This window comes from Galleria mellonella, unplaced genomic scaffold (genome assembly GCF_026898425.1).
Source record: "Galleria mellonella isolate WM207_F2 unplaced genomic scaffold, CSIRO_AGI_GalMel_v1 utg33, whole genome shotgun sequence".
NCBI classification, from domain to species: domain Eukaryota; kingdom Metazoa; phylum Arthropoda; class Insecta; order Lepidoptera; family Pyralidae; genus Galleria; species Galleria mellonella.
The window spans coordinates 2,949,949-2,963,105 of NW_026442079.1; the positions used below are offsets into that span (position 1 = coordinate 2,949,949).

At 33.9% G+C, this 13,157-nt stretch overlaps 2 protein-coding genes across 2 annotated transcripts in view; both read right to left on the minus strand.

Annotated features, from left to right (window-relative positions):
• Window positions 1-4,033: 4,033 nt before the first annotated feature.
• On the minus strand, window positions 4,034-6,268 carry LOC128201041 (uncharacterized). The gene has a single exon (XM_052896518.1). It carries the CDS (start codon window positions 6,219-6,221, stop codon window positions 5,391-5,393), a length of 831 nt encoding a protein of 276 aa, XP_052752478.1. The 5' UTR covers window positions 6,222-6,268; the 3' UTR covers window positions 4,034-5,390.
• A 91-nt stretch (window positions 6,269-6,359) lies between these two features.
• LOC113517287 (failed axon connections) overlaps window positions 6,360-13,157 on the minus strand; it is a 42,900-nt gene continuing 36,102 nt past the window's right edge. The window contains exons 4-6 of the mRNA XM_026901932.3: window positions 10,953-11,090; window positions 10,488-10,763; window positions 6,360-9,486 (exon numbers count right to left, since the gene is read on the minus strand). Coding sequence (XP_026757733.1) covers window positions 9,412-9,486; window positions 10,488-10,763; window positions 10,953-11,090 — 489 coding nt within the window. The 3' untranslated portion in view covers window positions 6,360-9,411. The remainder of the gene's footprint in view (window positions 9,487-10,487; window positions 10,764-10,952; window positions 11,091-13,157) is intronic.

Genomic DNA, 13,157 nt, shown 5'->3' on the forward strand with positions numbered 1-13,157 from the left:
AATCATCGACGTACTTTTTGTATATCAAAATATCATCTAACACACGTATGTTGTCCCATGGACAAAAAGACTTCACATGTAGAGGTTTTAAATTTGTATAGATCTAGAGCTGTCCGAAGCACAGCCCGCGGGCCGGGGCGTAATCATCATATAGGTATATCATCATATTCTCGTCTTTTTTAATTTAAGTATTTGTTTCTGAAACCCCCCAACCTATTTTGGATTTTTGTCCACTAGATATAGACAATGGACTATCAATCGACCGAAACAATTTTTTACAATCAAAACGAAATTTTTCTTTTATGAATAGAAATAAAGTTTTTTTTTTTTTTTATACTACTTAGAATGGCAAATAAGCTGACGGACCACTCGATGGAAAGTAATAACCGTCGCCTATAGACATGAGCAGTACCATGGACATAACAGAGTATACTGTTTCGCCCATGATACTCCCCATGCGTTGCCATTCTTTAGGACTCAGGTGTTATTCCTCTGTAAATTCATGCCAGCAAAGTTAAATAACTTTATTTCCATTACTCACTCAATTAGTTTTAAATGGTTAAATTATTTAAAATGTGAGTTTTTGTTCATAGAATGGCAACATTTTATAAATTTACAGTATATAAATAACAGAAAATATTTTAACTTTAAAAACTATCTATGAAAATGTGTTAAGTTGTAAATGTAGTAGCACTTTATTTAAAAACTATTAACACTCTGTTAGTTCCTTTTGATTTACTGTCTATGGTAACAATGTGTTTGTAATGGCCTTCTGTTGTACTCGCTGAGATTGTCTATAACCTAATAATTACGTTGAACTATAAGAAGCCTACTCTTTTATTTAATACCAAATTCCACTGCCTCTGTACTGTTCTGCTTCACTAAAGGGAAGGAACTATATTTCAGTAAGAAAATGAAAAAGTCTAATCATCAATCGATAATACAGAGTTGTTATTACATGTGCAAAAACAAGGATGTTTGTAATCACCATGAATTCGTTATTAATTTAAAATATATGTATGTAATTAAATATATATAGTTACTAGTGGCCAGTCCCGGCTTCGCACGGGTGGATATTTTTACAACATTATATATTTTTATTTAAACCTACCTAGCTATCTATTTCATAGATGTGCCCGCCTGCCCCTCTTCCGCTCCGTTAAAATATATAATATAAAATATATAATATATCCGCGTTATTTTTCTATGTGTATGAATTATTAAATTCGTAATATCTTTGAATGGAATAGGCGATTTGCTTTAATCGAAGCATGTAAAAAATGAAATGACCGCTTGAATGACATACTTGTACTACATCTACTACAACATGCTTGTACTGTCAACACTGAAAAAAGTTACAATTTGGCAGCACAATCCCCATCTTAAAAAAGTTTGGATTTGACACAAAAATCCATTAACAAAATGATCCGCCATTTGAAGAAATGAAGAACCGCTCGACCGACTTTGTGCAAACTTCACATAAACCATCTACTAAATAGTCCGAACAAAGTCTAAACATTTAGTTTGGATAGATAAGCCCGTTCTTGAGTTATAAAATTACAACGAAAAGTGGCATTAATTTTGTATATATATACAATTGCATAAAAATGGCGAATCCAAGATCAGAAGGCTATAAAAAGCAGCTATTTAAAAAAAAAACATCTCTCATCAATGTAAAGTAGAAAATTTTAAAAAATCCCGACAGGTGGTAATGACGTACAAATAAAATTAAATTCTGGAAGATTAGGTTTCGGCCAATTTTTATCGATACAAAAAATTGGTAAAATCAAAATTGATTGAAACCAAAATTGGAAGTTCGATCGAATGCTGGGTATGTAGAAAGGTATATTCTTATTATTAGTTCATTAGGTAGTACAGTATGACGCATAATAACTTATTATGCTGATCTATCTCTAAAATTTCGGTATTCCTTGTTGTTCTATAATATAGCCTTAGATTATGTAGAACATCTAGCCTGAAAAACAGGTCAACTTTTTGTCAACATTAATAAAAAAATACAAGTCAGCTCATTAGCTGACTCGTTTTTTATTAGTGTTCTGTATACTTACACACACAATTTACTTTAACGTATCTATATATTTAATTAACTATTTATCACGAAAAATTGTATGAAAAAGTTGATGAGCTTTTTTAACATTTATATGGAGATACTCCATCTATATAATCTAAGAGTAATAATTAAGCCTATAATTACGTAGCATTATATATATATTTTTTTATTGGATGAAAAGGGAGTGGTTACCCCGCCTGCGCTAATGGGATACGCTGGCGGGGCTCCAGTGAAGGGTGATCGATGAGGACGAAAACAGGCCAGTTAGCCCATCATGATGAATTCATCAGGAATTAATCATGATAGTTTCCAGGGGGAACCGCGAGGAGGTCGACCTGGTTGGATATATTGCTAGCAATGGGATTCTGTCTCCATTACTAACAATCCCTTTTCCCCCCAGCATTATATTATTGTATATGTCATAAATCATTAGTGATTAGATTTATTACTTTGAGAATATGAAAAGCCGCTGATGTGTAATTATAGTATAAGCGTAGAAAAAGTACGTTATGCAAATTATTAAGTAAGAAATAGACGAATATAAACGCGATTCGTTATAGATTGATTATTAATAATATACGTGCCTAATTTTTAGGAATACCCAGCTGTACAATTATATGTTTTTTTTTTTTTTTAAATAAGTATTTATTCTGTATATTACTGCTAGATAGCATTTGTCAAACCTATTATAACATAGAGGAAAGAATACTAGACTATTATTGTAGATCGTAATTTCGTAATCTCCAAGCTCGTTATTTTCTCATCGTTCTAGATAAATACAAGTAGCAAACATTCCATTTTAATGTTGATAAGTATTCAATTCAGTTATATGTAACAACGCGAACTACTCATGGTTAAGGTTAAATTGGATAGATGGCACTGTTTTGAGATTATGAATAATATCTAGAACAAAAAATACTTTCATTCATGCTACAACTAGGTAGGTATGTACCGTATTTATTCATTTCATGTAGCTATCCCAGCCACAGTATATAGCATTTTATTAAAACTAGGTAGACATTGTACATTTCGTACAAAAACTGGTAAACCATTTCATAGTCATAGAGCTTGCACAGTTAACGATTTGTCGTAAAAACTAGAGAAATGTACTGGTGTCCTTAACTGAAAGTCTTCATACGATCTTAAAACAGAATTGACGGAATATAGGAAATCAAACCGCTCCATCAGGCAGCGAGGGGAAGAAAAGTTAAAAAGGATGTTGTGAAGTAGTGTAAGTATCCTGGTGAAAACGAGTAAGTACGAAGCTACTTGAGCTTAGTGCGAAACTGGGAAATGTGGTCATATTTTCTAAGACCAAAAATACCTAACCTGATTAAAACGTTTTGAAGACGAATACCTTTGCAATATCAAGACCGACAGCGAGCGCCTCACCTTGGCTCTCAATGGCTGATGTCCATCGGTGCGTAAGATATACAGGGTGGCCCATAAGTCCTTAGTAATGAAAAAAATTAATTAAAATAAAACTAATTACACTATGAATAATATTTTTATTTGTAAATATAGCTAGAAAAACGGGAATTATTTTTTGTAAATAACGTCGTCCAAATGTAATCCGTTACAGTCACGGCACTCTTGCAAACGCCTTCTGAAATTGTCGATGACTGCGCGGCACGTCACTGCTGAAATGCTTGCCATTTCTCTGCGGATGTTTTCTTTTAGGTCATTAATTGACCGCGGGTTAGAGTCGTACACTTTAGCCTTAAGGTAGCCCCACAAAAAAAAATCCATTGGAGTCAGATCCGGGCTACGTGGTGGCCAGGAAATGTCTCCTCTCTTAGAGATAACTTTGTTTGGAAAAAGTTGACGGATAACGGGCATAGCAGTATTGGAGGTGTGGGAAGTTGCTCCATCCTGTTGAAACCATGTTCGGGCATTAAATCCTGGAAAGTTTTGCAATTTTTGTGTGAAAAACTCCTCGATCATGGCCACATATCGCTCCGAAGTAACAGTAACAGCACACCCTCTGCCGTCCTCAAAAAAGTAAGGCCCTATGATGCCATGGGCTGACATAGCGGCCCAAACTGTAACTTTAGGGCTATGTAAGGGCTTCTGGTGCTTAAGTTTTGGATTAATCGGGCTCCAATAGCGGCAATTTTGTTTACTAACATGTCCGTTAATGTGGAAGTGTGCCTCATCAGAGAACATTATGTTATTGAACGAAGTAAACCGATTAAACATTTCATTAGCATAATTCACTCTCTGAATAGCATCAGTTTCTTTTAATTCTTGCACCAACTGAATTTTGTAAGGGTGCATAAGTAAATCTTTCTTCAAAATCCGTTGTAACGATGTCCTGGATACGTTTAATGCACTGGAACGCTTACGAGTTGACTGTGTAGGATTTTCACGAATAGATTGTGCCACTGTGTCGATGTTTTGTTCCGTACGTGATGTCCTTGGGCGACCCAACCGCGGTTTATCTAACGTCTGCGCGTTTACCGCAAAAAAGACGCCGTTTGTCGTATCTCCTCAATTTCAGGGCACTTCCCTTGATAAAAAGTCGAGTCCAGGAATTCTGGGTGTTGATATATCTTGCGACGTCCAGTTTTGCGGTCATCTGGAGGAGAAGGCTAAGATAGCTTCCAAAAAGTTAGGAGTGCTCAATAGGGTGAGACGATATTTCATGCCAGAACACCGCCTGAAATTATATAAAGCCCAAGTCAGGCCGCATATGGAATACTGTTCTCACCTGTGGGCAGGAGCGCCACAGTACCAACTCCTTCCGTCAGACCGCATTCAAAGTCGGGCGGCTCGAATTATCGATAGTCAACGCCTTACTGTCCGACTTGATCCAATGAAACTGCGCAGAGATGTTGCATCTCTGTGCATCTTCTACCGAATTTATCATGGGGAGTGTTCTGAGGAATTGTTCGGATTGATACCTGCTGCTGATTTTCACCACCGTACAACCCGCCACAAACTAAAGTTTCATCCCAATCATCTGGACGAGTGGCGGTCTTCCACCGTGCGTTTTTCAAGGCACTTTCTTCCACGCACAACCATTCTTTGGAATCAACTTCCAGCAGCAGTATTTCCGAACCGATACGACAACATAACCTTCAAGAAAAGAGTATATTCCTTTTTAAAAGGCCGGCAGCACACCTGCAATGCCGCTGATGTTGTGGGTGATCATGGGCGACGGTAGTCACTTACCATCAGGTGAGCCGCATGCTCGTTTGCCCCGTGTTGTAAAAAAAAAAAAAAAGAACTGGTCTCCTCGAACTTAGCAACCCAATTCTTAATCGTTTGGAGAGCTGGGGTGTCATCAAAGTTGTGTAAACCTTTGTGTTCTCGAAATTTACGCCTCGCAACGGTTGCCGAATCGTTGTTTTGATAAAACTCGCGCACACAAAACGCACGGTCCGCTCCGGTGAAACGCTCCATCGCGACTAAATTCCCAGAAACCGAAGTTACTACCCCCGCTTTCCCTGCACCGCTCACGCGCGACGTTTTCGTTTAATTCAAATTTTACTTTTCTAAGGACTTTTGGGCCACCCTGTACCAAGAGGTCACCGGTTGAGCAACTATGGCGAAAGCCATATTGCCGGTCACTCAATAAATCGTGGTCCTCTAGGTATTTTAACAACTGTGCGTTAATTATACGCTCCATCACCTTAGAGAGAAGGGAAGCGATCGCAATCGGCCTGTAATTTGAAGGGTCCGACTTATCGCCCTTTTTAGGTACAGGATGTAGAAGGGTGGTCTTCCATGTCAAAGGAAATTGCCCTGTGGAGTACGAGATCGTGAAGAGACGCGTTAATACAGGACACAGTTCCGGAGCACACTGCTTTAGAACCACTGCCGGTATACCGTCTGGCCCACTCGACTTATGAACATCTAAGGATAGTAACTCCCGCCGGACTTTACATTGTGTTATAGTAATTTTCGCAGCAGCATTTAATTTCCGTTTTGCATCAGTGATTCCAGGATTAGAGTTAGTGCGAGCCGTAGTCCAAGTCCTGTATGCAGCTTGCTGAGCAAATCTGGCTTTCTTATAAGACCGGTTAAACCACGGACGCTTCTTCGATCCCATTGCCACTAGCGGGTTAGGGATAAATAGCTTCATGCCTTCAATGATAGCCTCGCTAACGGCAATTGCGCAGTCATTAGGATCATGCATTGCATGCATTTTTAGTACTGTACTGTATTTATATGTTACAAGTGTATCAAATGTTAAAAGGTTAAACAATGAATGTAAATAAAATGAACCTGCTCGGGGTTTTAACGTCGTAGCGTATGTACCTATACGTCAAAACCCTTTACAGTGTTATTCATTTGGTAGATATATACTTTAATGGCGACAGAATATTACATTGAAATCCTTACAAGAACATTGTGTCCACTGAAAGCTCAGTTGTGTATATTGGTATAATTATGGCGAACCATTACTATCTAATCGAATATTACTTAGCTTTAACATTATTGACACATTAATTGAAAACCACAATTACTACATGCGGATGAGTTATATGATTATATAATGAAAACGTAACTATATATGTAACTCAAAAGTAGATTAATTGTTTCCTACATTACTATAATAACATAAACATACTTGGGTGAAACATACTTGGATGAAATATACCTATTTTACTACTATTACAGTAATTATGATTAATTTGTATAATAGACCTAACTTACAACAATACAAATTGAATCAGAATAAATCATGTTAAGTAAAAGTACCATATCAATTACACACTATGGAGTGAGACAATAAAGACAAGAGTCCTAAATACGAATCATATGATATATGATTATAATTTTTTGAAAATGATGACATAAATATGGACTAAACGTTATCTTATACGATTAAGTATTTACTGTCCCAACATAACAATTATGTTACGTAAGAAGGGTCGAAAGTGATCAAGAGATTATTGTTTTATGTCTAGTCTTACACATGTACGTACACTACCGCTAAGGGTGCCGCCTGCAAGTATCTCACATACGCCGCTACACACTCACGTCACGTCGGGTCACGTTACGCGGGACGCGTACGTTCCCCGAGTAAGACTACGTGATAACCACATCATAGTAAAGTTCAAATTTGAGGTGTCAGAGGTGTGCGTTAATTATATAGTATTTATAATCAGTAAGTGAGATTGTCCCCGACATGATGTAGCATTACACTGAAACAGGCTCTCGAATGGATGGCTTGGAACATTTTTACATCTATAACTATTGAATTGGTAATGCAACATTGAAACGTATATACGAAGTGAGGCTCTGAGCGAGGCGACGAATTAATGCCCGCTTTGGAGTACAACCTCATTTCCTAAACTATTTTACTTTCTTATTCTTAAATCCTTATAGCTGAGACTAATGGCAGTGATGGTCAGCAGTTGTCGGGAGGGACCGAGTCAACCTTACCCCAAGAACGAGAAATTAAAGTCTTACGTCAAATAAAATTCTGCTCTATTTTATTTAATAAATGGTTACACCTACGAGCGGAGCGAACCTTATTTTCTCCACCGCATCGTCCTACACATGCCTTATACTAACAAAACGTAACACGGTTCACGGTTACGTACACCTATGTATATTTATTTACCTTAGGATAATTTATCATTTAAATGATATTAATATGTTATATTTTCAGATCTCTAGGCTTATAGTTATAATATTCTAATATTAATCAATTGTAGAAATGTTGGGCAAAACCCAAATAAGACAATATGAAATGCTGACTCATAAAATAACAGATTAGTTTGACGATTTCTAAATTTGTTATAATGTAAAGCTCTTATATTCAGACATTTAAATAGAGAAACAAAAGTAAATGCTTAAATATAGTTCTACGGAGCCACAACTGGACAGGTGAGATGGAGTTAATCTATTCAAGTAATGCACGAAATTGGAATATATTTTAGTGATAGTCGCTAAAATGTTATACTAAGCCTGTTTCAGTGACCAACGCCGCAAACAATTTAATAATCGATGAAAATGACTCGTTATTCTAATTAATCAGTCAAACTTTTTAACAAATTTCCGAGAATATTGACTCGAAAGCAGTCTTAGTTGAGTATTTGGTAAATAATGTATATTTGAGCTCAAACGGTGTGAAAATAAACATAATCTATAGAACTATGAGTTACTATGTTGATAAACATTTAAACCATAGTTATTTCTACTCTTACACAACACGGAATGCAATGCCGAAAAACCTTGAAGACGTAAATTTTACTAGAGACATACATGTAGCGATAGACTTGTAATGTAATAAACACACTAAATTGAGATATTAATTTCGTACTTACAAAATTTGAGTACATTCGTTTCTAAATCTTAACAATACAATATCAAAATTTTATGGACTATGAATTACATAATAACATGAAAAAACAGTCTTCCAGGCTTTCTCGTTTATCAAAAATTTGTAAATTGTAAATTTCTTTTGTAAAAACCAATAAAATACAAGAATCTCAAAACATTCTTACCTTTCACGCCAACTCTGTTCATGTTACATGTATACGAGCCTCAAAATTTCCGAATGCATAATACTTTCAATTATCTACTAAACATCAGCCAATTTTTGGTTTTGATTATACCTACACTTAATATTTTGTAGCATTCAATATTTCACAATTTAGTAGGGCGCTAATATAAGTCATGTATCAATTGCCCGTAGTCGTAAGATAGACGTAAATAGTACAATAGTTCTATTCTCAATAGTAATAATATGAAAGTCATGTACGCTCCCTAAATAACACTAATTTATATCGTGGAATTACATCATGAAATATCAAATTGAAAGGAGTAATTTTCTATACATGACATGACAATTATGTTATATGAATGTAAACATTTACATACGCCTATTTATGCTATAACTTCATTTGAATAAACGATTACCTAATCCTGTAAGTACCCTAACAACCAAATTACCTTATCAGATATTAATTTAATCATTTCACAAATTTTAACATAAAAGATACATTTCAAGAAAATTATATTCTACCAAGCATTTCAACGGAATCATAATACAATCAATTTTACAATTATATGAATTATATTAATCAAGACGACAGATAGTCCTTCTACGTCATCTTATTAATTTATCGTTACAATAGATCACTTACGACACGACATCGAGTGAACTTATATTATACGTTAAATGACAATTAATAGAAAAAAAAGCACAATAAATGTAACGGACGCATTTGCATCCACAACTGAAAGAAATGGGAAAGACAAATGGATTTACACGCTTATAATTTACAGAATCTATTACGAGTCTGACTCTTAAGTGTATAATTCAACTTGTATGTTAGTGTAACTTGGTTATCAAGTTCGAGCGCCGTGTCATTACTGCGTGTTTACTTTTCCTTTTCGTTGTCTTTCTCCTTCTTATCTTCTGGCTCTTTCTCCAGCTCTTTTTCTTTTTCATCGCCCTAAAATGACAAATAAATTTAATGTAGAATTATAACTTGATATTGAAAGTGATTTAAAATAAAAATATATATTAATATATATTTTTATATATAATATAATATGAATTATGATAAAAATAAATGTAGAAATTTCATTTCGCGAAACATGTTGTCTATCCAGTTTGTTAGTCTTTCGAATTGATGACGCGTAAAAGGTGTCAGTTTAATTGATGTTGATTGTATTAATATTTATAGGAAGCAATTACCACTTATCATCAAATGGATTGCTTGTTTTCCACTTCTTACAATAGAACAAAAATTAAAACTGATCAGAAGCGAGTTCAACTCACACACCAAGGGATTCTGTACATAGATTGTACTTTACTATATAAAATAAATAGCAAATAATTATTATTGGCATTTCAATTCGTAGTTTCTAATTTTAGTTAAAAACTAGATCGTATAAGATTTTTTTGGAGCTTTTTTTTTTATAAATTTAAAAAACTGCTCGATAGAAACATCGTTCACTTTTTCCTGTAATATTCACATATAACTTTATAAATTATATTTCAGATTTTTTGCATTACAAACTTAAAAGGTTGAGATGGCAATGTTATTTTTTCTTACATTTTCGATCACAAGTCAAAAACCGTGCACACTATAGAAATATATATTAATTTTATAATTTACAAATGAAGCTCTTTAATATGATACTCCACTTCAACTATTAGCACCATTTTGAAATTTTTTTACCCCTTTTTAGTCTAAAAAAGAATAAAAAATAGGTTTTCAATTATTTTCATTGAAAGATATGAGACAATAATTTTGTTTCAAATTTAATTATTAGTAGTTACTGAGATACAACGCTGTAATGGACGGTCCGATAAACAAAGTTACACCACAAGGATTTCTTTGTACCTTTTTGGTGTGGAACCCTAAGAAAGGGGGTCCTCTAGAGTGAAGACAGAGACTTTTTGGATCATACTATTTTAGAATATTTTACGACTAAAATCAAAACTTACCTTGCCCTTTTCTGGTTCATCCGGAAGTGGCTGTTTTTCAGCTGGGCCGGTGCCTTCCTTGGTTTCTTTGACCTCTTTGACAGGCTTAGGAAGGTGTGCATTGAGGTCGAGCGTAGTACATATGTCATCCCAGTCGTGGAACGCGCGCTCCTTGATGCGGGAGACCAGCCCGATGAGGTTCGGGAACGATTCATTCATCGCGTCTCGCAGGGGGTGGGCTACATCCTTGTCGATGAAATGCAGTTGTGCGAGATTTGAGAACGCCACTACGTCCAACTGTTAAACACATTATATTACGTAAGTTAACTGAATATGTATTGTCAAAATTCAATAATAAAAATTAAAAACATTTAAAAAAAAGTTATTATTCAAACGATATAATGTTTGAATAATAACAGTAGCCATTGAATATTGCTTATGTATGTATGTATATTAGTGAGTAAAAAAGCACAATAAAACACTTACAAGTGTAGGCTCATCACCAAAGAAGAATGGCCTATCAGAGAGCAGATCCGAAAGCACACGCAGGTCGTTTTTGCCGAATTCCAAAATTTCATCTTGACTATGTACGCCAATACCGTGAGCTTTTGCTTTCTTCATGCCCTGTAATATTTTATAATTTTATGGATGATTAAAAAAACGTAAGTTCATGTACTATATTAGTTATGAAATGAATTAGGGTTTGCAATCTACAGGTTTTTCTTTCTAGCTGGGAATTTGATGTAAATTTACAATTACAACGATTTCTAGGAAAAGGAAACATAACAACGGGTATATTTTATTATATTTTCGAACTACATTTACCAAATTTTTTAGCTGTTATTCTTTTAAAAATAATTATTACTATCTTATAAATTTGATTTTTGACTTCTACAAAGTAGTTTTAAAGTATTGGTTTCCGAATCATTCGTAAATCACTATATAAATAAAAACATAATTTATATAAAAACTATATACGAATATAATTTTTATTCATCTGATAAAAATTATACATTTACATATGAAAATTAAAATTCCCATACTGTGGAATATATAAATTTAACCGAATTAAATAAAAATATTTCTTGGTATTTAAAAACAACTAAACATAATACATATTAAAAATTATGTTTATCATCATCATCATATCAGCCATTAACTATTCACTGCTGAACAGTCAATGGCCAGTAGTTAACATGCTATGATTGGCAGGCAGGCTGATCACCGCAGTTAGGATTTGTTGATGGTTTAAGAAGGACGCTGCTGCCCATACTTCGACCAATAAGTTCCGTTAGTTGCCTTTTACTACATCCACGGGAAAGGAGGGGGGGGAAACCCATTCTACGGTGAAAACTATATTTATTAACTAAAAATCGACAAAAACAGCATATTAATAACATATTACTTTTATCACTCATTAACTGTATTCCGCGACTTCAACCGCGTAAATCGGTATATAAACTTTCCTATATGCTAAGTTAGGATGTAACCTACCTGTATACCATTAAAATTTCAAATCCGTTCAATAGTTTTTGCGCGAAAAAGTTACAAAGATCCATCCATCTATCCATTGTTACAAACTTTTACATTTATAATACTAAAAGGATACATTTTGTTTCTAGCTAATTAACGTATTTATTTGTGATAAATTGTTCAAAAAATTTTCGCGCGGTATTTAGTGCACAAATGTGCATTCCGCAGGTCTTATTGACATGCGGGAAATTGCTGGAATGCGGTAATACGGGATGCAAGATTGCAAACACTAAAATGAATGTATGACTAAAAATTATATAAAATATTTGTTTAATTATTAATATGTCCTTAGGTATTATGTTTTACTACAAAATTAAAAAATAAAACAAATGTTTTACTTTTTCTTAGAAACAGATAATTGTTATTCTTTGCTAAAACTGTGTCTCGTATATAATAATAGTAAGCATTCATTTAATTGAAGGTAATATTATTTATAAGCAATGTAAACTTAAATAATAGGTCATTATAATTATTATGTAACCGCATTATTAATCGTATAAAATAATTATATCAATTGAACAATCGTGACTATATTTTACAATCCAACATTATTTATTTATAATTATTGACTAAACGTGCGTAGTCAGTACATAAAGTCTACTCATTACAAAAAACAAATTAAAAATAAATCAATAATGTTCACTGAAACATTATTTTTATAAATCCAACTATTATAATTGAGAAACGTAATGAAGATGTTTGGATGTGCAGGTATTTGTTATACTTTCACATAAAACGGAAGTACGTACAAAAGGGATTTGAATAAAAATAATTATAATTAAAGATTATGCCCCATAAAAAATAGCGACTTCAATTATGATGAAATCAGTTATTTTGAATTAAAAACTAAACTACTGAAGCAAATTTGATAAAATGTCTATAGGACTAATATAAAAGCCCTTCAAATAAAAAAATAATTTTCGAAATCGGTTAAGACGTAACGGAATTACTTAACAAACATAAAAAAAATACTTCACGACTTCAAAAAGAAGGAGGTTCTCAATTCGGTTGTATATTTTTATGTTTATTACTTCATAACTCCGTCAGTTATAAATCGACTTGGTAAATTCTTGTTTATTTGAAAAGGTATACTAAACAAATTGGCCCCATAGAAATTTTATCAAAATCAGTTGAGTAGTTTAGTTTTTAAATCAAAAT

Coding starts and splice junctions, on each gene's coding strand:
- LOC128201041 (XM_052896518.1), bottom strand. CDS start 6,221: ATGCATGCAATGCATGATCCTAATGACTGCGCAATTGCCGTTAGCGAG.